At 32.9% G+C, this 25,607-nt stretch overlaps 1 protein-coding gene across 4 annotated transcripts in view; it reads right to left on the bottom strand.

Moving 5' to 3' along the window:
* The window catches only part of LOC145287823 (long-chain-fatty-acid--CoA ligase 4-like), a 215,121-nt gene that overhangs the window by 92,653 nt on the left and 96,861 nt on the right, over positions 1–25,607 (bottom strand). For all 4 annotated transcript variants that reach the window (XM_080135687.1, XM_080135688.1, XM_080135689.1 and 1 more), the window contains one exon: positions 8,556–8,771. In XM_080135687.1, the coding sequence (XP_079991813.1) occupies positions 8,556–8,771 (216 nt within the window). The remainder of the gene's footprint in view (positions 1–8,555; positions 8,772–25,607) is intronic.

The raw sequence follows: 25,607 nt of genomic DNA, 5'->3' as shown, positions 1-25,607 counted from the left end.
TACTCAACAAATTTTTTATCTACAGGCTTGAAATTTGGTATATAGAGTATTCAAACATGTGGAAAATTTCAATCGGTTTTCATCCAATAAAAAAGGCTGCTATGGGGTCAAAATTGGAAAATTGGTGCAGAGAGAGGGGGGGGGGTCATCTGATTTTTATCTGTTTGTCAACTGTTTCATGAATGCACATGCATGAATCATTCGCATGACATCACTTATTTTAAGAATAAGTAGGTTTGAAAACACTTTTTAAAAGACGTGTCAAGCTGGCCTAATGGTCATCGTATTTGACTCAATGTCTTTAGGTTCTGGTTTCAATATCAGCTCAAGTGTTTAGAAAAAACATAATACATGCAGGTTTCAGTTTTTTTTTTTGTTTTTTTTTTTTAAAGGAATTTAACGTTACGTTTAATACCTATAGTATTTCTGTTTATAATAAATTATAATTCTGCATTAATTAAAATATAATATTATGCATATTTTACAGCTGGGCAATGCCGAGCCGCCTGCTAAAAAAATTGCCCTCAATTTTCAAATTGAAATCTCTTGATCCCAGGCAAAACAAATTAGAAAATTATGGTTTTCAACCAGATTATTATTATTTATTATTATTTATTTCAATCAGATATAGTTGACCAATCAAATACCTCATGCAACCTGTATACATGCATACATATTTTGAGAAGAGTTCTTTTAGACAAAAATTTAAAATTTATCAGTTTAAGTTAATTTTTTCAGCTAAGCACATTCTTTTAGTATATCATTTAAAAGAAATGTAAAATACCCAATTAAGAAAGAAGCAATTCATTAAAAAAAAAAAAAAACACACTAAGATTTTTTTTACGAGTTACCACTTATCAAGGCTGAATGTCACTTGAGAATAAGAGGTAGAGAGATTGTCAGTTGAATGATGAAGAACATTACGAGAGGATTGAAAATGAATGAAATGAATAAAATTTGGTTACTTATGATGAATGTTTATGACAAATATTTGTTGATACGTTGGAGTAAGTTGAACGGAAACATCTGATTTTAAAATATAATTAAAATATTAAACCAAGGCAAATATGCAGTAATAACATTATGTATACTTGTTTAGAAAATTTCTTTTATTCATTCACACAATGATTTAAATAGTAGCTAACTTGACAAATAGTAGCTAACTTGACAAATAGTAGCTAACTTGACAAATAGTAGCTAACTTGATAAAAAATAAAAAACTTTTGAAAATCTACAAATGAATAAAATATTTTGTTTCTCAATTTTTGAGATGAAGATTGTTTATTCATATTTGCACAAGGACACCTTGATTGATCGATGCCTTCGTTCAGTCTTAAGAGACAATGGATACCCCCTGTAAGGGCAACTGCAGGTGTAATTGTGAAACAAGAGTTGCATAATCCCAACCACTCCTCCTGAATCAGCACTGCTCGAGTCTAGTGGCAAGGAGAAGTGCTAGAGAATTGTAAACAACACAGATTAGCGGAGAGAACATACAGCACCTGGAATTCTCAAATGGTTACCCATTTTAGTATTGATCAGGCTCAATGTTGCTTAACTTCAGTGATTTTACAAGAACCAGTGTCAATGTGATTATGTTATAAGGACCTATAGCATAAAATTCAGTTATAAGTTACATTTTTCTGGAAGTTGAAGATTTACTCCCCAGTGCAGACAACACCCAAAATACAATTGCAAATTACTTAAGGACTTTTACTCATCATAGCTGATAGAACGAGAGCATACTACCCCTATAGATTAAATAAACGGTTCAGTTTAAAAATTCTGTGCAGAGTACCAAGTTTGTCAGAAAGATTTCCACGTTCAACAACATACACCAGAAGAAGGTCAAAGGTTACATCAACAGTAATGTGAAAATAACACCAGAGATGAGAACAGTAGTCTGTATAATCCAAACATCTTATTTTAATCACATCATAATTTACTTTTCTCTTCAGTTTCTTCTTTACAGTAAGCATTGTTAAAAAAATATAAGAATGCTAAAAACAAGAATCTTTAAAAAATAAATAAAATAAAACTACCCTTTCTAAATTCAGTCTAAATTTTCTTAAGAAAATAAAAACCATAAGTAGCTAAATCAATCTGCAGGAGTTTCAAAGTCACGGTTAGGGGCATGCTTAAATTGGACCAACTGACTTAAGTAGGGACATATCCAGTTATAAAGATATGACGTCCACATTTTAAAACATTGCCAATTGTTTTCACTAAAAACATACATAGAAATAAACTAGTATGTCAGTTTAGTATAAAGGTTGTTCAAGAAATGTTTATTGAAACAATAAGCATGTATCTATAGCCACTCTAATATTAGATGTATTCCTAGATCAAAGATTAGATTTTCTATTTTTAGTACAATGAAACAATGCTTAATACAAGCTAGAATAACTTACTAACATATTAGTTTTTATGAAGCACTTTTTTTCATGTATTGCTATTTTACAACTTTGCTTTATTTTCTTTAATTTTTAACTGTGCCTTTTATTTTTAATAGGAGTTTTTTCTGTTGTTATTTTTTTAAAAAAACATTTTCACCCCAAACAAGGCACATTGCCACTTTGGTGTAGGGGGCTACTATCAGGGACATAAGCTACTGGGGTACTATGTAGGGAGTTGAGCAGTAAGATGTCTGTTCACGTTACACTTGAACTTCTGCATGTCAGTACAGTTGGGGAAGCAGGGTGCCGGAATGGAATTCCAAAGTCTAGTGGTTCTAGGGAAGAAACTACTGGAGTAGAAAGCTCTCTTACATCTAGGGATCTCTACTGTGAAGGAGTGGGATTTAGCTGCTTGTCGGGTTTGTTGAGGGTATTTACTTTGTGGGGGCACAAGTATTTGTAGTTCGTCAGAGCAGCCACCATTAAAGTATTTGTAGAACAGGCAGAGGGAGGCAACATTTCGTCAGTGGGTCAGAGGCTGAAGCTTAGATGACAGTTAAGGACTTATCAGGTTGGAGACTTTCTTTTGAACCTTGTCTAGGAGAGAGAGAGAGAGACTAGTAGCAGATGCACCAGCCCAAATATGACAACAATACATCATACATGGGCGAATGGTGGCCTTATAGAGGTACAGGATACTTTCAGGCGTTAGTAGCTTTCTAGCACGGTAGAAAGAGCCTACCTTCTTTGCAGCAGTCCTGGCAATGCTCTCAATGTAATTGTTCCAACTTGTGTTTCCTGTGAACGTTAGGCCGAGAAGTTTAAAAGCTTTTCTAAATTCAATATAATTATTACAGTACTGCTTGATCATCATCAGATTAATAATTGGACCAAATTATTATTGAACTATAATTTTGTTAAAGTACAGTTTTAGTTTATAAAATTGTGGATTTACCAAGAATTTTCAAGCTAGAAGGATTTTTCTAGTTGATATTTCAAATGCTTCAAAATTCTTATCAAATTTCAAAGGGACAAAATTCAATTCATTCTTTTATTAAAATGGTTGACGTGTTTATAAATGATGCTTCAAAATTCAAAAATACTTTTGTAGCCTTTCAACTGACAAAAAAAGAAAGAGTAATTTCTGGCTTGAATTAGCAGTTAAAAGCAAAAATAAAATGTTTTTTGTGTGCTCACAAATAAAATGCATTAAGTTTATAATAATCCTTGTCATATCATATCTCGTCTTCAGAAATGTATCAAATTTCCACGGAACACAATTCAATTCATTCTTTTATTATAATGATTGACTAGTTTATAATGTGACAATTTTTAATTCGTTAAAAATTTATATAGACTTTCAACTGACAAAAAGTACATTTATTTTTTTTTTTTACTTCAGCAAGTTTTAAGAGATCAAGGGGCTCCCTCCTGGAGTTAACACTTGATTCTGTTATGATTTAAATTTATATCCAAGGGCTCTTTTAAGAATAGATACTGTTCCCTTTATGGCTGCTATCTGTATTTCGTTACAGCTTGGTCTTCCAGGGATTGCTTCTAAGTATTTCTGAAGGTTCTTTTTTATTAAGCCATTTGCTCCTATCACAACCGGTATAATGTTTATTTCTTTCAGAGACCATGTCGTTTTTAGATCATTTTTTAGGTCCTGATATTTTGTTATCTTTTCCCGTTCAGCTCTATTAAGGCCGAAATCTTTTGGGACTGTGACATCTATAATGAGCGCAGTTCTTTCGGGCTTGTTCCATATTACAATATCTGGTTTGATAGCTTTGTCTTTTATGTATCTGCCCGCCTGTATGTCTTTGTCATAGAACACAATCACTTTTCCGTTTGATGTTATCGGTGGTGGTTCATGTTCCCAGATGCTTGTTGCTCTGTCAAGTTGCATCTCTCCACAGATCTTCCAATGGAGGTACTTACATACTTTGTTGTGACGGGCAGTGTAAAGGCCATCTGCCAATAAGATTGGACATGCAGACATTAGATGGCTTGAGCTCTCAATTGCTGAGTGGAAAAACCGCCGCGCGTGCGTGCGTGCGCGCTCCTAAATTAAGAAAATATATTAATTTTATAACAATCCTTGTCATAATGCATCTCATCTTCAGGACTGTAAAATTAAGAGTTTCGTTTATTTACACTTAATTTTTGAGTGGAGTGGGTGGGGTGAAAATTAATAATTAAAAAGATAATTAATGTTGTGGATTTAATTTTGTAAATGTTTAAAAATAAATTTATTTTGTTTCTTATTTTTCTTTTTTATTAAGGAAATCACACCATACAAGGCATAAAGCCACTTGAAAACTTTAAAAAAAAAGTACTACTTCAAGGTAAAAAAAAACAGTTAATAACGAGTGTGAGATGTATAGATTCCAACTTGGAAACAGCAATTTTCTCCCTTTGTCAGAAACATCACTCATAGAAGGAGAGGACTTTAATAGGCGTTGCTCATTTATTTTTTCCATTTTTTTTTTTTAATAGGATTCCTCAAGGTTAAATTTAATTATTACAGTATTTTTGGTCATCAAATTAATAATTGGAGCAAAGTTTTATAAAACTAAAGACAATTTTGTTAAATTATATTTTTTAAAGTAAAAAAAAAAAACATTAATTCAATTTGCATGTTTGCAAAAACAAAACATGCAGAAACACAAAGTTTTAATATAAATGTTATTAATATAAATATTTAAATGAACACATAGGATTAGTGAATCTCTTGATAAAGGTTTCCTTTCTAGGGCAATTGCTCTTGACATATCAAAGGCCTTCGATAGGGTATAGCATAAGGTCCTACTTCACAAGATTTCCAGCTAGGGTATTACTGGAAATATTTTCTCAATCATTAAATCATTTCTCTCTGATAGGTTCATAAGAGTAGTGGTTGATGGGCAGAAATCAGAGGCCCACAGTATTAATGCTGGAGTCCCCCAGGGGTCCATCCTGGGCCCAACTCTCTTCCTGATCTACATCAATGATCTCCCAAAACACATACTTAAATCATTCGTTGACATCTATGCTGATGACACGACCATCTTTGGCAACACATCAAAGGCCGTAAATGAAAAAGTCCTCTCTAATTCTCTCTCCTCTGATCTTGAGCGCATGGTACAATGGGGGAAGAGGTGGCTGGTCACTTTTAATGCATCCAAAACCAAGCTTCTATCTTTACATCATCAACGCTCTGATCCCCATCAGGCATCAATTGAAATGGATGGGTCTCGTCTTGGGGAGGCTCCATGTTTTGACCATTACTCCTGATCTGAAATGGAACGCGTACATCAAATCTGTTGTCAGGGACGCTGGGAAAATGGTGGGATCCTTCTACCGCTCCAGAAGATATCTCACTACTGATGCAATTCTCTATCTGTATAGAAGTCAAATATGCCCAAGGATGGAGTACTGCTGCCACATCTGGGCAGGAGCTGCTAAAAACAGCCTATCCTGCCTTGACAGAGTACAAAATAGACTTCATGGTTTGGTAGGGGATGCCCTTTTCTCTTCCCTGCAGTCTCTCTCCCACAGAAGAGACGTTGCGAGCCTGTTTTTGTTTTATCGTTATTTCCATGGCAAGTGCTCGTCTGAGCTCCAATCTCTCGCCCCCCCCTCGCCAATCTTTCACGAGAAACACCCGTCTGGCTGAAACTACTATCAATAATTTTCCCCACTCTTTATCTAAATCCAAACGTAGATTCCATGAGTAGAATTTCTGACAAACTGCCCCCTTAAGTAAGACACTCTCCAATACTAATGATTACTACAATACTATCTCATTGATTACTGTACACGCAATAACCCTTATCCCTGAGTGGCCTCCGGGCTTTTATAAGTGGTGACCACCATGTAAAAAAAAAAAAAAAAAAAAAAAAATGCAAAAGTTGGGCCATTTCTCACACTAACGATAAAGTGAAAACATCCTATTTCAAATTAATTCAATTTTACACAATAGATACCATTTTTTTTTTTTTTTTTAACATACTGCTTACATATCAGCGATATCAGTTGCAAGGTTAACTGAATTGTATATTGGCTTTGAAAAAGGATACTTTATTAATTAACTATTATTTATAGCTCACTATTTTTTTTAATTAGTTGTTTTAATTTCAATATGAAAAATATATCTGTTTTGCAATATTGCTTTATTTCTAAGAAACATTTTAGTGTTGAAATGTTATTTTCTTTAATTCTAAACAGCTAATTTATTCCTCTCTTTCTTCTTAGTCACATTCAATAAATTTGCATTTACGGCGCAAAGAAAGAGAGAAGGAAAGATACGACGCAAAGAGGGAGGGAAGGAAAGATACGACGCAAAGAGGGAGGGAAGGAAAGATACGACGCAAAGAGGGAGGGAAGGAAAGATACGACGCAAAGAGGGAGGGAAGGAAAGATACGACGCAAAGAGGGAGGGAAGGAAAGATACGACGCAAAGAGGGAGGGAAGGAAAGATACGACGCAAAGAGGGAGGGAAGGAAAGATACGACGCAAAGAGGGAGGGAAGGAAAGATACGACGCAAAGAGGGAGGGAAGGAAAGATACGACGCAAAGAGGGAGGGAAGGAAAGATACGACGCAAAGAGGGAGGGAAGGAAAGATACGACGCAAAGAGGGAGGGAAGGAAAGATACGACGCAAAGAGGGAGGGAAGGAAAGATACGACGCAAAGAGGGAGGGAAGGAAAGATACGACGCAAAGAGGGAGGGAAGGAAAGATACGACGCAAAGAGGGAGGGAAGGAAAGATACGACGCAAAGAGGGAGGGAAGGAAAGATACGACGCAAAGAGGGAGAGAAGGAACAATACAGTTCTAAGAGGGAGAGAGAGTGTGAGAGATAATGTGCACGGAGGAAGAGACAGATAACATGAAGAGAGTAAGCGAGAAAAATAGAGAGACCAAGAAAAAGCCATATTTTTCAGATTCACAATCCATACTACATTTTTCTAATATATCCTCTGTCCAGTGCAATCGTCTGATCAATATTTATTCATTGTTTTCCTATTATGAAAGAAAGAGAAGCCAGTCTCTTGAGTCTTGGTTATTCTTTTACAGAATGAATGACTTGATTATTGCTTGAAAAAATTATGACTATCAAAGAGGGATGTATGAGTTAGAAAGCAATGAATGAAAACTGCAGAAGGTCAAGGGGAATGAGGCTGATCACTGTGAATTCAATAAAACAACAATCACAACATTAATTATACTATCCAAAGAAATATCAAGTTTTTGATTTCAATCAAAAAATAATTAAATACACACAAAAACGATGCAATAAAATCAAAATCCAATATATACATACATATATATATATATATATATATACACACAAACACATACACTAGTAGTTTGCATCATAGTGATTAAAGGAAGAAATCAATCGAATCGTAAGTTTTGTTGATGTTGGTGAATGCACATATATACACACACTTTTTGTAATCGAACGATTCCAATATTTTTTTGCTCGATTTTGATGCGATTACCAATTTAAATTCTTTTTAAATTTATATATAGAGAGTTGTTTTAATTTCACATCTAATATGTGCATTATTTTCGCAAACATAAAAGTACACTAATAGGAATGTAGGTTTTTTTGTTTCACCGGTTGATTAAACTCAAGATATTTATCATTAACATGAAACTAGTAAATTGGGAGAAATTATATTTTTTTTTGTTTTGTTTTTTTTTAATAAAAAAAAGTCTAGAACCAAAAATTAACAAACTTATATAATTTAAACAGAAATCCACTTTTTCTGGATTAAAAACAAGCGAGCTTCAGCTAAAAAGTGAAAAATCATAAATGAATGTTATTTAATCATAAGTAACTTATAATTGTTTTTTTGTTTTTTTTCTTAAAAATATTCATTTTGAATAATATTTTTTTATTTATTTATTAAACCAGTTACCGATTGGAAAGAATAACTTAATTGCTCTTAAATTCTAAATAGAATTAAAATAAAAATTAAAAAATTTGTAGCCATGCAAACAGTAAAAATCAAAACAAAGAAAAACAGGCACTTCATTTAGCATATGAATATCTTTTTTCTTTGACATCTTCATAATTAAAATCCTGTAAGTAAATAGATTCAACTGACACATATTTGTAATGTAGATAAACGATCAGTGTGGATCTAATTTAAAAGATATTGACAAACCTTTTGAAACACCCGACCATTTTGTTGCTGTTCGTCTTCCACTTTGAGGATCTCGCGAGTGCCCAAACATGGTCTTGGTCCGTAAAGTCTCACAGCTCGAATAAGTAAATCATCTACAGTGACACATTCATCACTAAAAAGTGCTGTACCCAACTCACCACCAGGACAATCTACAGATCGATATGGGTCATCGGACTTATTACCAATTTGTCTCGCCTGAAAAAAAGAAAAAACAAAAGGGAAAAGTTTTATTTTAAAAAAATACAAATAAAAAGCCATGCATTTTGATTTTTGTCAAAAAGTGATTTTAACCTTTTTTTAAGAAAAAAGTTAACGTCTATCTATATATATAAAGTTGGGGTATAAAATGCATTTTGGTCCATTTTTTGTTTTATTTTTAAACTAGCGGGGGTACCCGGCGTTGCCAGAGTGTTTGTTTCCGGGACGGGGGGAGTTTTAAAAAATGTTATGGTAGGTAAGTAGGAAGGATCAAACCCGGAGTAAAAGTAGGAAAATAAAGTGTGGAAAAAAAAAAAAAAAAAAACAAAAAAAAAACATCTGCAACGTTAACAGTTCGGCCACCAAGAAAAGTCCATTCCAGTTGTTTAGGAAAAAAAAAAAAAAAAAACGACTACGGTAGGTCGGTGCGAACGTGAAAATATGTGAATTGTCCAGCACGCTAACCACTACGCCACAGAGCACTGCAGCTTAGTTTAGTGATTTTAAATAACTTCACATGAAAGAACTACGAAGCTAAACCGGTGTTCTCTTATCAACTGTTCCTTGTGAACGATCCCCAAACGGTGTTAAGTGGTGGCAGGGGGAGGAGGAATTTATTAGAGAGAAAATATTTTACCACTTCCATTGATCTTAACCGATTTTGGCCGTGACTTCTCAGCAGAAAAAGTATAGAAATCTAAGATTATCGAGGAATTTGAGAAATAATAAGCCTATAACACACCTCAGATATTGTTCTGCCGTTTGTGCATATTATATTTGCATGAAATATCTTGATTTTTAATCCTATTAATGTCAAAATCAGACGGGAAAAAATGAGTTCATTTTATTTATATAGAGATAAAACGTAAACATGATGTGTTTAGAACATTTTTTTTTTAAATATTTTTCGTGCATTAAACAATGAGTAAATTAATGTTTTTATGAGTTAAAACGATAACTCTGTAGATTTCTCTAGGTACAAAATGTTTTTAAATAGGGTCCTTCTTTCCAAATTGTAACCCATTCTCAACGAAAGTAAACAATTTAACTAAAAGCGCTAATAATTATAACCTAAGCAGCAGCAGCTGTTGTCAGCTTAGTTTGAAATCAATGAGCTTTGTGAATTACGTTTTTGAAAAAAGAAACTGGATTTAAAATTAATGCAGTTTGTGATTCTTTCATAAAATTCTCTTCAAGAAATATTGAGTTTTCAAATATATTTAACTTTCAAACTTTAATTGTAGTATTAAATGACTTTATAGCTAACAATTAAAGAAAAATTAAGGTTTTACCTATCCTATAAAAAAAATTAAATTCAAAAGGTGGAAAGTTGACTTTAAACTAAAGTTCTAATTTTTTTAAAATAAATTATTAAAATTAAGTCATTAGTTGATTTTTAGTACAATTTAAAATTTGGAATACTTCTTACATGCTATTGTGACAATATATTGACAATGTCATAACATTTTCCCGAAATAATCTTATGAATATAAGAAAAAAAATATATATATATCTTGTTTACATTTGAAACTTTGAAGGGTGTGGGAGTCTTCTCTTAGTGGAATGATAGTGCATGTCATCTATGAATTGAACAGAATGTACCCAAGGTAAGATACAGAACTACTTTGGACACCCTTCCACCTCCAAAATCTATCTTTCTCAGCTCTTTCTACATTTTTTCCAATCCTATCATTCTTTTCAGTCTCTGGCATTTATTAGGTACAAGGTCATAATTTGATAATTTTGAGAAGTGTGAAGTCACTGCCTTAGATACCATTAGTCCCAGATTCACTCTTACCAGAGTGGTACTGTCACAGCAGCATTAAGAGTTAAAAAGAAACCGATCATCGAGTAGGTGTTCATACCAGTTGGAGATTTGTGTCCAGGACAATCAGCCCGACATCAAGTTATGCTTGTTCTCCAAGACTTTACTTTTTATTTAAGAAGGGGTTAGTTTATTGCTAATCACCTGAGCTGCACTTACTGGAAAATGTCAACAGGACAGCTCAGGCATTTATTTTTTAAGCAAGTGCACTTTACGTAGTGCGCTGGCTTTTCAAAACACACTTGACGTTGTGGTTAACCTCCTGCATAGAAGGTAAATAAACATTTACATGGTAGAAGCCCTTGGCACTGTGTCTTGTCCAAGGTGAAAATGCAAAAAAAATAAAGAAATAACTTATATACTATTTGTTTACAAAATCTATAGATGGGATGATTCCAATATTTTCTGAATTCCAATACAAGTACTTTTATGATTCCGATTAATTCTCCCAACACAAGTGTAGACAAAAAATGTATGGTTACGGTATGAATAAATATTAGAAGATAAGAATTTGAAGCATAAAATCTATTACCAAAATGACTAGATTTGATAATGAATAACCTGAAGAGAGGATTAATCTATCTATACTCCTATAAATTCGTTTTTCTTTTGTGTGTATTGATATTCATATTAAAAATCCTCTTTTCTGTTTAAAAAGAAAATACAATTTTCTTATATATGGGTTGTGGAAATGCATTCACTAGCAAAAGATCTAGCTAATTTGCATATTCTTTTAAACATTTATTTTAATTAATTCACTATTAGTTTTTTCAGTTTTCTTATAGGGTGATCATCTAGAGTTAACTATTACGTGTAATTAGATTCATTCAGATATTCTACATGATTTATACTTGCATAATATTTGCGTAAAATCTTTACAGTAAACAAAAAGTTGTTTCCATATATATTTATGTATACGTACATATTTTGTTTAATCTATTAGTCTATCTATCTATCTATCTATAAAAGTGAAAGTGTCTGTGTACATTTCCCTATGCAATAACTGTCAATCGTAAGTCTACAGACTCAAAATTTGATATACAGGGTACAGAGATTTGGGAAAATCTTTGTGATCGGTTTTCGGCTGGAAATTTGGCTGTTAAGGAGCCAAAGTTCAACGATTTGACCTTTGAGAACTCTACCAAACTCCTCCGACAATTTTGGATCTAAACACTTGACATTTTAGATATAGGTTCCTTGGACATGGATCTAACTTAATAACTTGATTTGAGCTCAAAACAAATGTTAAGGGGTCAAAATAGGGGTCAAAGTTTAAAAATTTTTTACCTCTACCAAATTACTCAGACAATTTCTGGTCTAAACATTTGAAATTTTACATAAAGGGTATTCAGAGATAGGACTAGCTTTTTAATCGGTTTGGGTCGAAAATTTTTAGTTACCAATATATAAACGTATGTATGTATGTATGTTTGCATGTCTGCCTAAAACTTTCGACAGAGGCAACGGATTTTCACAAGATCAGTATTGTTTTGACGTTCAACCCTTCAGATGACAAATATCAAAAAATTGGCTAAAAACATTAATATATTCACCTTCAACTGGGCACTGTAAGGGGGGGGGGTCGGTTTTTTTGCCGATATTTTCGAAAGTTATCCTCTCCTTTCAATTGACTAGCTTTAATTTAAACCTATGGCACATCCAGTTTGGCCGTTCTTTTCCTCCTTTGCGGTACATGTTTGAGCCTGCCTTCCTACTATCACTTCTTTTTTTGCTCAATACCTCTAAACACCCAGGCAACGCCAGGCTGAAATGCTAGTATATCATAAAACAAAAACTATCAACCAGTTTTATAGCGTGTTAATCATTTTCATATCAGATTTTTTTTTTTTTTTCAATCTAAGAGAGAATACACCGAAACCACCAGAAAACGCATTGAAGTGCAGAAATTACGAACTCGTAATTTCTGGAAACTCTACAACAGTGTAGTAGATAATGGGCAATCAATTCCCCCACTATCGAACAATCATGAGGCTGTTTGCACAGCAACCGAGAAAGCTAACATACTCAAGTTAGTTTGCTTCAAACTCTACTTTGGACCCAGCAAACCATTCCCTCCCTGATTTTCTTTGCGGACTGACACCACACTAGATGATCTGAAAATCATCCCTCTTCAGGTGCATGATATCATAAATAACCTAGACACCACAAAAGCATGTGATTTCGATTTCATACCAGCTGTACTATTAAAAAAAAAAAAAAAATGCTTCACTGAGGTAGCTCCAATTCTCTCCAAACTTTACAACAAATGCCTTAATGAATCTTGCTTTCCTAACTGCTAGAAAACTGCTTCTGTGGTACCAGTTTACAAGAATTCTGGCAAAAGAACTGACCCATTAACTTCCTCTCTCTTTTCGCCAAAATATTTGAGTCCATAATTAAGCTACTAGTCCATCATCTGACAGTTGCTAAACTTCTGACTGACCAACAATATGGATTTAGGCAAACGCATTCTACAGCAGATATTTTAACTAATCTCTGAACGTATATACCATACACTGAACAAAGCAGATGAGAGTAAAGCAGTAGCCCTAGGTATATCCAAGGCTTTTGACAGGGTATGGCATGATGGTCTTCTCAGGAAAATCAGATCATATGGTATCATTGGATGAATACTTAATTAAATCCTTCTTAAATAAGAGAATCCAGGTTGTCCCCGATGGTCATACATCTAAACAATATGATATAAATCCGAGTATCATTCAGGGGTCGATCCTTGGAACTTTATTATTCCTAATATTTATAAATGACCCCCTTGATAAAATTGTCCCCGAGATGAGTACATTAGCTGATGACACCACGCTCTATAACAGGCATGAGGGGAAAACAAATGAGCACATATCTAAGGTAATGGCAGAAACACTGGAGGAAAACCTCCAATCTGTAGTGAAATGGAGAAAAAGATGGATGGTCACATTCAATACTGCCAAGACTAAGCTTGTTTCCTTCAATAATTACAAGAAACCTTCTCAACCACCAATAGCTATGGCTAAAGATACATTACCTGAAAGTACGTTGTTCAAACTCCTCTGCTTAACGTTCATAGGGAACACGAGTTGGAACAGATACATCAAGAGTATTGCCAAGACTGCTGCAAAGAAGGTGGGCTCTCTACTTTGCTAGAAAGTTACTTATGCTTGAAAGTATCCTGTACCTCTATAAGGCCACTATTCGTCCATATATGGAGTATTGTTGCCATATTTGGGTTGGTGCATCTACTGGTCTCTCACTCCGGGACAGGGTTCAAAAGTGTCGCCAACCTGATAGGTCCTTAACGGTCATCTAGGCTCCAACCTCTGTCACACCAACAAAATGTTGCATCCCTCAGCCTGTTTTACAAGTATTTTAATGGTGGATTCTCCGACGAACTACAAGCCCTTGTACCCCCTCAACGTAAATACCCCTGTCAAACTCGACAAGCAGTAAAGTTTCACCCCTACACAGAGATCCCTAGATGTAAAAAAGCCTTCTACTCCAATAGTTTCTTCTTCAGAACTGCTAGACTCTGGAACTCCCTTCCGGGATTCTGCTTTCCCAACTATACTGACATGCAGAAGTTCAAGTGTAATGTGAACAGACATCTTGCTGCTCAACTCCCTACATAGTATCCCTGCAACTTATGTCCCCAATAGTAGTCCTCTACATCAAAGTGGCACTGTGCCTTGTTCGGGATGAAAAGGTTTTAAAAAAAAAAAAAAAATGATTTGAATTTATTTTTATTTTACAAAACTTTTTTTTTCATAATGGTTAAAGCTAATGCAACCAAAAAAAGAAAAAATCCTCTGTCAGGCATACCAATGACCAAACAAACATACAGATTAGTGATGGGTAATTCCAATATTTTTCCAATTCTGATACAATTACCAATTCTGATCTAAATTTCTGATTCCGGTACAATTACCAATTCTGATTCTTTTATAACTTCTTAATATTTAGCTATAGAGCTGTTTTTGTTATTTTTTTATTTTATTTTTTTTTTTTTTTGGATTACTGTAAAAACCCACGTAATATAAGCAAACATAAAAATGAACGTGTGTGTGTGGGGGGGGGGTCTATAGATTTTAGTTTTACCAGTAGTTTAAAATCAATAAATATTTATCATTTTTTCCTTACAACAGAAAATTGAAGTTTTGAATCAAAACAACCAAAAGAAAAAATTTGTTTTTGGCATCAAAAAATAGGCAAAGAACTTCCCAATTCTGATACTAGAAAAAATTCTGATTTTTCTGATTCCAATTAATCGTCCCAACACTAATACAGGTCTCTCTCCATTCTCTCCCTTGCACTAAACACCTAACCATTTTAGTGGCACCCAACAGCCTGTGTGATAAAATTACATGCTGTGACATTGCATTCTGAATGTAGAATCAACTTATATTTCTATTTGCTCACCTTTCGATTCAAGATGCAAAATAAGTGTCAAAACCGATAGAATCATTGATCTCTTTCACGAAGGTGTTAAAAATAAATTTTTAAAAAATATCGTTTTGGTTAGTTAAAAAATCCAAAATAGTTAAAATATTATTGAAGTAGTTGCTTAGTGCACACTGATTTGTGTTGAATGCCAAAATGAGTCTTACCATCTAATATTGCTGGTTCTTTAAAGAACCTACTTTACAAAAATCTATAAAAGCTTTTTAACTTGCTTTCTCTAGAAAAAAAAAAAAAAAAAAAAAAAAAAATAGGTCGCAAATTCAACTGTGCCAAAATCATTGATTAATGTGCACTTATTTATTAGTCTTCCCATAAGCTCAGAGTTAGATACAAGGTTAATTTTAATATAGGGAACATTCAGCTACCAAAGAGGGGCACTTTGAATCGAGACTAAAACTGCCTCAGTCTAGAAGGATTTCCAATTCACTGACAGAGTAAAAAAGAGGAAGTGTAGAATTAAAACTAATACGATGATTTGATCCTAGCTGAAGCATGTTCTTTTTTTTTTTTTTTTTTTTTTTTTGCACATTGGTCATGACCATAAGAAGTAAACTTTTTAATAAAAAGTATCAGTTATATTGGTGTTGATGTGCCATTGTCGCGGTCATTTTTGACAGAATCACTTAGGTCTACTTCCTTTGGTTATCTTCAACAGAGATGTAGGTATATCTATCCATGCAGCACTTCATTCAATATGTCCATATCATCGCAGGTAGTTACAATGCAGAGTCGATTACGATGGGGCCACTTGGAAAATCTATACTAATAAAAGGAACACGTGTTCATTTGTGTACCCACAAGGATATTACACTTCGGAATGTCAAATTTTGTATCAATAATTCACCATCTATGCAGGTTGTCCTAAAAGAGCCACAAATCAGAGTTCCACAGCTCTTCAATAGGCTATCATCAACAACAACAAAAAAAAAATTTCCCAAACAGTTTACCTATTTTTAATTTTTCAACAAGCATTAGTATTATTATTGGGATAGCTAACGTAAACTACTAAGTTTTATCCTATAAGACAATTGTTGGACTAAGAGCAAAGTGTAATATCTGTTACTATAATTCATCTTGGTTAGTATAGGAAAAAGTTCTCAAGATTAGGGGAATTTTTATTTTTGTCCCAATCAAGAATGGTCCTTTTTCAGGAACTGGATTCCCCCCCCCCCCCACATTAAGAAAAAAATAAATAAATAAAAAAAATAAATAAATAAATAAATAAATAAATAAAAAATAAAAATAAAAAAATAAAAAAAATAAAAATAAAAAAAATAGAAATAAAAAAATAAAAAATTAAAAAAAACAATTTTTTTTAAATTTAAAAAAAAACACCTTGTATAAATCTGCTTTCATGAAAAAGCAGATAAGAACTAATATGGCAAAAATTCTTTTATGCTTTAACTTCACATTTTTCACATTGCAAAACGACAGAGACATTATATGCAGGATAATCGCTATTTGTGGTTGTCAATCTGCAATCCCTTGATAATGTATGTTTTGATTTTGCAAGGAAGGCCTCATGAAGGTCTTGTAATCTTCACTCACACCAGATAGTCACCAATCTAGTACTGACCAGGTTCAATGTTGCTTAACTTTGGTAATCAGCAAGAACTAGTGCATTAAGACGATTAAATAGAACAGTAAAAAATAAGTACAACATGGCCAAAATAACCTCATTTCTGCACAAATTTTTGCACCACTTTAATTTAACTGAAATAAAACGGGAAAAAAAGCTATCAGCAGCTAACTATTTAACCCAGTGCCTTGATATTTCTTACAATCTGACAGAAACATACTGACTACTAGTGAGACCCCAAAGAATAATTCTCAGTAAAATTGACAGCAGTGATAGTAGATTGGAACATAGAGTGAAAATACCTCCAACCTCTAGTATGACTGACAATATTTAAAGTTGTGGAGCCAAAAACATGTAAAAATTATTAGAAGCAAACAAAGTGAACACATTTTCCGGAAACACTTGTCAGGAATCGACCTAAACGATTGCCGAAGTAGACTCGCAAGCTATAATGGTCAAAGAAATAGGGAAACATTCACTGTAATTTATGTATAAGATTATGTAACACAGTTTCTTGAAAGATTGAAACATAGATCAATAGAATGCATGCAATTTGTGCTATGAAATTGTTTTTTTGTGTTTTTTTACTGTACTTTGCCAGTCTTATGAGAAAAACCTCCAACATCTTGAATGGATGATAATGTTTAAAATTGTGGAGTCAGAAAATAATGTAAAAATTATTGGAAGCAAACAAAACGAACATACATTTTCCAAAAACATGAAGAAAAAATTAAACTATTGCAGAAGCAGATGTGTATATGTAGGTTTTGGTTAAATTTCATTTTCCTACTCATGCATTTCTAAACTTGAAATAAAATATCAAATATTGTAATTCTTCACCAACAAAATATTTTGGATACAAAAATTTCCAAATAGTAATAGAATGAAGAAATTGATTTTAAAAAAATCAAAAAAAAATCTAAAAATGACCTAATTGACTGCAGAAAAGATTAACATGTAGGTTTCGATTACAAAGCTATAATGGTCAATGAAATAGGTAAAAATTCACTTTAATTTATGTATAAGAGTATGTAACATAAATCTTTATAGAGGTTGAAACACACAAAGGAGTAAAAGAATGCATATGCATTCAATTCGTGCTTTGAAATTCTGCTTTACCAGATCTAACATAAGAAAAAATATAAAGAAACAAGTCGAAAATGCATTTTTTAGAATTTAAGTCCCAGACACCATATTTTTATGTGATTGAACCCATAAAATTTATTTCTGCATGACAAACTATGTGATCATTGTAATGGTTTTTATTTATAAATCACAAAAAACATGTTTAAGCCGATTCATAAATATTCAAATGTTTGACAAAAAAAAAAAAAAAAAAAAAACTAAATCAGTCAAAGATTATAATGAATAAGCATAACCATTGTTTAGTTAAAAGTACAGATTAGTTAACATCTGAGGGCCCAATAAACCTTAAGAAAAAAAAATTATATATATATATATTGTGCATCAGAATGAAATTCTCTACCAACCTCACATAGTTTTAACATGTAGAACAAATTTCAAAGAGGTTTTAAATATTAAAAATACAGAATAGTTAACACTTAAAAACACAAACAAAACAAAATGGCAGAACATACATAGTTTTAATGAATGTAAATAATTTGTAAGGATTTTTCTTTTCACACATTAAAACAAGGTGAGTTTAGTACAAAATTGTATTCTAATGCGTTTTATATAAATTACGTGTGCTTTTCAGTGGGGGATACAAATTCTTGTGTTAACTATTCTATACTTCTACCCATTGTTTAAATGTGTCAAAACACTTGTCTAGCTATAACCAATGAAAATAATTTTCCTCCCTTCCTCTGTGTACTTAAAACTACCTGGAATTTTCATGACCAAAGTTTCCTTCCAAGAAATGTTTGTGGAACACAATACCACAGAAATGCTTCCCAGCTGACTACAACATGATCATTTTTAAATTCAAACTAAACAAATTCTTATTGAGCCTTCGTCTTAAATAATGAAATTCTTCCTAGTTTTTACCATTGTTACAAATCCTCACTAAGGTGTCATATCACCATTCCCATGAAAAGTAGACTTTAGACATTGATAAGCGGGGATTCATAAAAAAACAAACCTACTTGCTCTATTTAGATGATCAAGAAAAACAAATCCTTAAACACCATAACCAAGCAACCATTACTATCTGCCACATTCTGAAAACATGTTTTGACAAGAACATTAGAGGATTGAAACAAAAACAATTATTTTATATGACCAATCTTGAGCCAACTCCTCCGCGATAACATTACCAAAATGACTCATAGCTGTCATTATAATTGATTCATTTTAACTTTCACCTACAACAAACCACTTTATGTCAATCAGTTTCTATTGATGAAATAAATAATTATTTATAAATGCTTATTATTATTGTATACCTCTACAGATATAAAGTTAGGCATATATATATATATATATATATATATAGTAAATATTTCATTTATACGTCAAAGTTTTTTATTCTTGTATTCTATACCTCCTTTAATATATACTTCCTTCATTTCCACTAAATGTTCTTAAGCCAGTTCTTTATATCTTACATTTTGTATAATTCTGGTCCTTCTTTGAAATATGGAAAAAAAGTTTTTTTTTTCTTTCTTATTCTTTCCTTATTGATCTGATGCTGTAATAGTTATATGTAACTTTTATTCCTCATCTTATTTAATATATTTAATTGCTCCTCTTAACAGTGTTAAGCTTTCTCTATCAGATATTCTCTGATAACTTCATAGAATGATATATACTACCAGGACCTGTGTACCGGCATCACCTGGTGGAACTATTTGCGCAGAAATAGATTTGGTAGATGACCCCCCCCTCCCCCAAATTAAACTGCAGTTGTTAGTGGGGACTACTGTCAGCCCTGTAAAATAGTGTGCACTAGCAGCAATGGCCAAAATGAAAACATCTGGCTCCCACTGTTGGGCACTGTCTGGCAGTAGCAATTAGTGGAAGCCACTGGCTTTCACTGTCAGCACTGGTGGTTAATGCTGGTTTTGGGCAATTACTTGATTACTAGTTAACCAGTCATAAACTGTATTTGTCATTATTTGTGTGCTTAAAGTTGCTACAGCTTTAATAATCCAGTATTATTCATGAAATGTCTTACGGATTCAGGTAACATTTATAATTAAACATCTTTTTAAATAGATATTCAAAATAATTACATTGATAAACCTTAAAGATAAGTAATAAAAAAGAAATAACTGATTTTATCTACTAATAGTTAAATTAATTTTTCAACTAAATAGAAGTGGATGGCACTCCAAAATATTTTAGTATTTTATTCCATACTTTAGTTTAACTGTTACCATAAACCTTTTACACAATAAATTTTGAATATTTATATGAATATTGAAACAGAAAAAGATTATTTTATTGCTTCTAGATAGGCAATTAATATTATTTGTCTAGTATACTTTTAGATATTTAACTGCCAGCAAGTTTCAAAAGGTTAGATTCACTTGTTTCCGACAGCAGCAAAACATGACAAGGTCAGAAGGTGTAGAAAACCAATTCTCCTGAAGGGTCATTCTAGTTAAATACAAGAAAAACCAAGAACGCCCTTATTAGCATTTTCTAGTTAGAGCATTTCATGCAATCGGCAATAAAACAACCTATTTCACTGAAAGAAATTCATCGTTTGGCTTCTGTTTTATGGCATATCAACTTTTTCCAGGTTAATGCAGAATGCAGTCATTTTGGAAAATGTTTTTATGCTTCAAGTTCTTAATATCTTCAAATATTTATTCATGGTATTTTGTTTGGTTGTTTTGTAAAGAAAATTGTTGCTTTTGTTTTTGATCTTGCAAAACATGATTGAGTTTTGCAAAGGGAAGGGGAAAAAAGAAGAACACCAATGCTTGGTGCATTTTAGGCCAGGAAGCCAGTATCTTCAGACAGTCTGATCTGGTAAGACCAGACCTTGTGAAAGAAAAGGTAATGCCTGAGAGGATGAACCATACCTCATTCTGACAAAAAGTCTGCTCACCAGTGAGGTAGTCTCTCTTTATCAAAATGATGTCAAGAACATATCCTTTGTATAAAAACAATTGGCAAACCAATCTTTATAAATGCTGGAAACGAAACCTACCCTACGAAAGGTTACATGGATTCTTTTTATAGAAACAAAAATTTCTTTAGTATTCTAGCTGTGCCCAGGAATGTTGCCTTTTTGGATGACTGATCTCTTAATTTACCTAAAATGTTGAGAAACAGCACTTGGTATTATTTATTTATATTTATGGAAATTGCTGCAGACAAGGCACGAAGACACTTAATGTAAGGAAGTAACAACAAAAGATAATAATCACAAAGACAAAGAGAAGAGATGTCGATTAGCCTTAGTCTTGAAAAGGCTATAGGTAGGAGGAAAACATACCAGGTAGAAAGTTTTACAATCCTAAAATACTGGAATAGGAAGTTGTATTATGAGGTATGAAAATAGTGAATTGATGGAAACCACTAGACTAACGAGTCAAAAAAGCTGGAACAAAGGAAGCAGGGTATATATATATCAGAACACATGCCGTAATAGTATTAATAGAAAAGACTGAGACTAGGAACATCACTTCTGTGCGAGAGGTTGCAAAGAAGAAATGGTAGAAATAATTAAATTCCAGGTGTCTCTGCACATTATTAAGAACCCTCAAATTAGACAGCGATTCACGTTCAAATATGACAACATAGTTTCAGATTCCATATACTTTCTATTTCCTCTTTCAATTTTTTTTGGTTTTCTTATCAAGTTTCTTTCTTTTGCTGTCACTTAATGATTGCAACTTCCTCCTTTCCTTTGTTTACAAAGACAACATCGTTTTCCGCTAGTTAGTCACATGAAATCATAAACCCTCAAAGCATTTGACAGTTTTTCTTCTCAACCAGTTTCTGCTCGTAGTATTTTTTCTGTTTGAAATAATTGTCATTCCGACATAATTGAACAGTGAACAGACCTTGTGAGGTTATCATCTCTTCGTTTCAGCCGTGTAAAAGTACAGTCAAAATTGGAATTTTCCAATTAGTGTCATAATCAAATAGAGAATGGAAAATTCATGAGCTAAAAGTTTGCAGTTAGGTTAATGTAAACCAAGAATTAAAATCAGGAATTTCCACCTAAGGTTATAATTAAGTAGACTGTGGAAATTTTCAAAAGTTTAGAATTAGATTAAGGTGTACCAGTTGGTAGGTCATGGGAGAAAGTACATTGCAGAAGAGTGAGAGTTCTTTCCTCTGGGAATTAAACATCAAAATGATCAGACACTTGTTTTAAGTCCTACTCCATCTTAAAAGGGGAATATGCATTTTATTTTGATGTACTTGCTAAAAAATACTCCAAAAGTGAATAAACCCCAGAGCTAATAATGGAGTTATTAGTTGTTCTTTAATTGCTTTCATTATTCCAGCCACCAAGAAAAAGAAGAAATAAAGATCACCATCTGTATCTGTTCATGCCATCATTGTTGAGGGCATCATAATACAATAAGCCAACTACTACATAACACCAACCAGTTGTTCACAATAGAAGAATGTTACATATATCTTCTCTTTTAGGGCAATTCTAATCTCTTGCAAGTGAGAATCAATTGAAATGCATAAACATTCATAACATATCTTGCTGCCTGCTTGTTCCCTTATATAATCCTGCCCAACTGAGAAAGCATAACCTGAAAACAAAATCCTTCAACACCAAGTAAAAGGACCAAGAAGAGACAAACGGTTGAAGGCAAGAAAAAGTTTATTCGTCTGGGATCATTTTTTTCTCAAACACCGATTAGTGAGGCAGGAGGGGGGGGGAGAACAGAGACGTTGTTAATGACTGGTTAATCACATTTTCAGAAGACATTTCTCAATACACGTGTTCACATAAAGCTTCCAATCACTGCTACTTTTTTACATCCCTCCATCTTCAAGCCACATGATGTCACATTGGCTTCTCTTATCGTTTATTTCGGCGTTCGGCATATAAAGTGACCGTCAGATAAGACAAGGTACAAAATTGGAGCAAATTTTAATAAATTTATCATATATCGGTTGTATAAGACGACTGCTAAATCACGGAACCATGTTTGTTGAGCCTAGGTTGGAAATTGCAACACCCGGTATCTTATGAAATATTGGTTTTTAAAAATGATTTTTAACTTTAAGGGTTGTCTTATACGCTGAAATATATAATTTCCGCAGTAGATCAAGCTAACCTTTGAGCACACTAAGATGACACCAACTAAACCTATTCACTGTCAATTTCAATTAACAAAACTATACATGCCCAAACACCCGATGCTATGATACAGATAGATACCCTGATACACATGATTCATATCAATAAAACTATTTTCATGTTCCTCATTCAATAAACTTCGATTTTGTTGTTTATGTATTTAAAATAAAAAAGATATATAATATATAGTACACTATTAAGGTTACCAGGCATTACCTGGGTTAAGGAATAAGATCACATGCAACAGAGTAGTAAGAATTTAAAGAGTAAAGAGAGTATTTCTGAATTTTTGAGATGAGGATTGATAATTTATATCATCTGGACTACTATTCTCATCTGGAGTGTTATTCTTACGTTTAGATCGACGTAACCTCCAACTTTCTTCAGCAAAGGTCCGTAGCATAAGGAATAAAGTATTAGGTAAAATTCAGTTCCAAGTGACATTGTTCTGAAGGTTAATGGTTTAATCCTCAGTTTGAGTGATATTTTGAATAGAACTACAAATTACTTAAAACTTCTACCCGGTCATGGCGAACAGAATGAGAGCATGCTATCCTCTGGGATTAAATAACTCATTGCAAAATTCCATATATATTACCAGAGTTCGATAAAATACCCCTGAAGAAGGTTGTAGGTTACATCTTCAGGGGTATTTTAAACATTGTGCAAATAACAATCAAGATGAAAACAGTCGTCTGAATCATCCAAATACAAAATAAGGAGAGTATTGAATTAAATGTTCATTTTATTTGCTGATTTTACTTCAAAATAAATCTGAATAAACCCTAAATTTAAATAGTTTTGTTGCTAAAACAAAACTATTTAAATTTAAAAAAAGAAAAAAAAAATCTATTTAATACCCATTTTACACATTGGCATGTGTTAAACTCTTTTTAGAAATTTACTTCTAAACTAACTTATCTCTTTCCAGGTCTTTATTTATCCCTCTTTCTTTCAAGTGCGTTTTTATCAATTCCTTCCAGGTTTTTGTTGGCCTTCCCACTTCACCTGCAAACTGATATTTCAAGTATCTCACAATAACAATAAGTACAAAAGACATGATAATCTCACAAGACCTGTCCACTGTTCAATTGTGTTGGAATGACAATTATTTACAACAGAAAAATGTCCACCCTTCCCTTTTGATATGTAGGCATGGAAAATGTCCAACATCCGGGTATTTACAAATTCACAAGTCGACTTATTGAACATTTATTGCAGTGTTAAGTTCGCATTGGAGGGTACACGAATGAAGCATTCTATATTTTGCAGATAGCATGTTCAAATAAATGCTAAAATAATTCTCGAAACGGTTGCTATCAACTTACAACTATGTTTGTGTAAATAAAAAAGATACACCTACAACTTGGAATTCTCCCCTCACCCTCTTTTTTTCTTCTCCCTCTTTTTTGTGTTAGTTTTACCCTTGATAATTATTTATGCTCTTCCCCCTTGTTGCCAACAATTAGTTTTAAAAGTATTGAATGAAAGATATCCAAGTAGTGTTTTTTTTTTTTTATTTACCTGCACTCCTGTCCACCTCCCAACCTTTTCTTTTTGTACTTTATGTTTTTTAGCATTGTTTTGGAGTAAAGAAATATTTTTAAAGTGATTCTTCTTTGTTTTCCTTTGAGTGACTTCTTTCATAATGTAAATTAAAACTAAATTTTTTTTTTTTTTAATTTTACCTCGGCTACTGATACTAATGGCATTGCACCCAGTGATATTTAAGTGTTTGTTAAAGAAAAAAAATAGTATGAGCAGAAACCGATTTATATTGATGTTTTATCAGTCGGTTGAGCACTATCACAGTAAGACAGGAACAAACAGCTAGCAAGGTATGTTATGAATGTTCATGTATTCTGATTGTGACTTGTACATTAGACCATCTTTAAGAGGTGAGGTATATGTAACCAATATTTGTAGGGACAAAGAAACTATTGACCTTATGAACAACACAACTAAAAAAGCATAACACAAGCTAGCAATGATCACCTATCTGTGCTAAAGTATCAGCATCAAGAATGCAAAACCATTAATAGAAGACTTCTTTGAATCTTCCCTTGCAACTCACAGAATGAAAGGTACAAGAAACCTGAAACTGGATTCCATATGTATATAAGGAATTGGTGGAGGCGATACTCTTTCTAATTACCTTCTCACAGAGTAGAGAAGAATGCTTCCTTATTTATAAAGAAAACAGGCATTAAAATGTTGGTGGGTTGTTTTGTTTTATGGCATATCAACCCTTTTGGGGTTATTTAATTCTGACCCCAGTAATTTTAGAAAAACTTTAGGCTTTAACGTCTTTATATCCTCAAATATTTATTCATGATGTTTGGTTTGGTTGTTTTGTAGAGGAAAATTGTTGTTTTTAGTTTTTGCTTTGAAAAACATGATTGAGTTTTGCAAAGGCAAAGAACAAAAATAATAATATCAACGCTTGTGCATTTTAGGTCAGGAACCAGGTGTTTTCAGACAGCTTGATTTGGTAGGACCAGATTATCATGAAACAGGATTTAATACATAAGTTAAAGGCTATAAAATAAACCCACAAAACAATTGTTTAAATCTATTTTTAAATACGTCTAAACGTTAACAATGGAAGTTAAATAACTTATTAGTCTTTATGAAACATTGAAATAAAATAAACATCAAAGTACTGTTTATTTTAGCATTTCATCGTTTCATAACAGATGACTTTTCGGCATGTGTTATTTACAGAAAAAACAA

This window comes from Euprymna scolopes, chromosome 11, assembly GCF_053919585.1.
Source record: "Euprymna scolopes isolate OS-2025 chromosome 11, ASM5391958v1, whole genome shotgun sequence".
In the NCBI taxonomy this organism is placed as follows: Eukaryota; Metazoa; Mollusca; class Cephalopoda; order Sepiida; family Sepiolidae; genus Euprymna; species Euprymna scolopes.
This window is presented reverse-complemented; position numbering and strand designations above follow the sequence as displayed.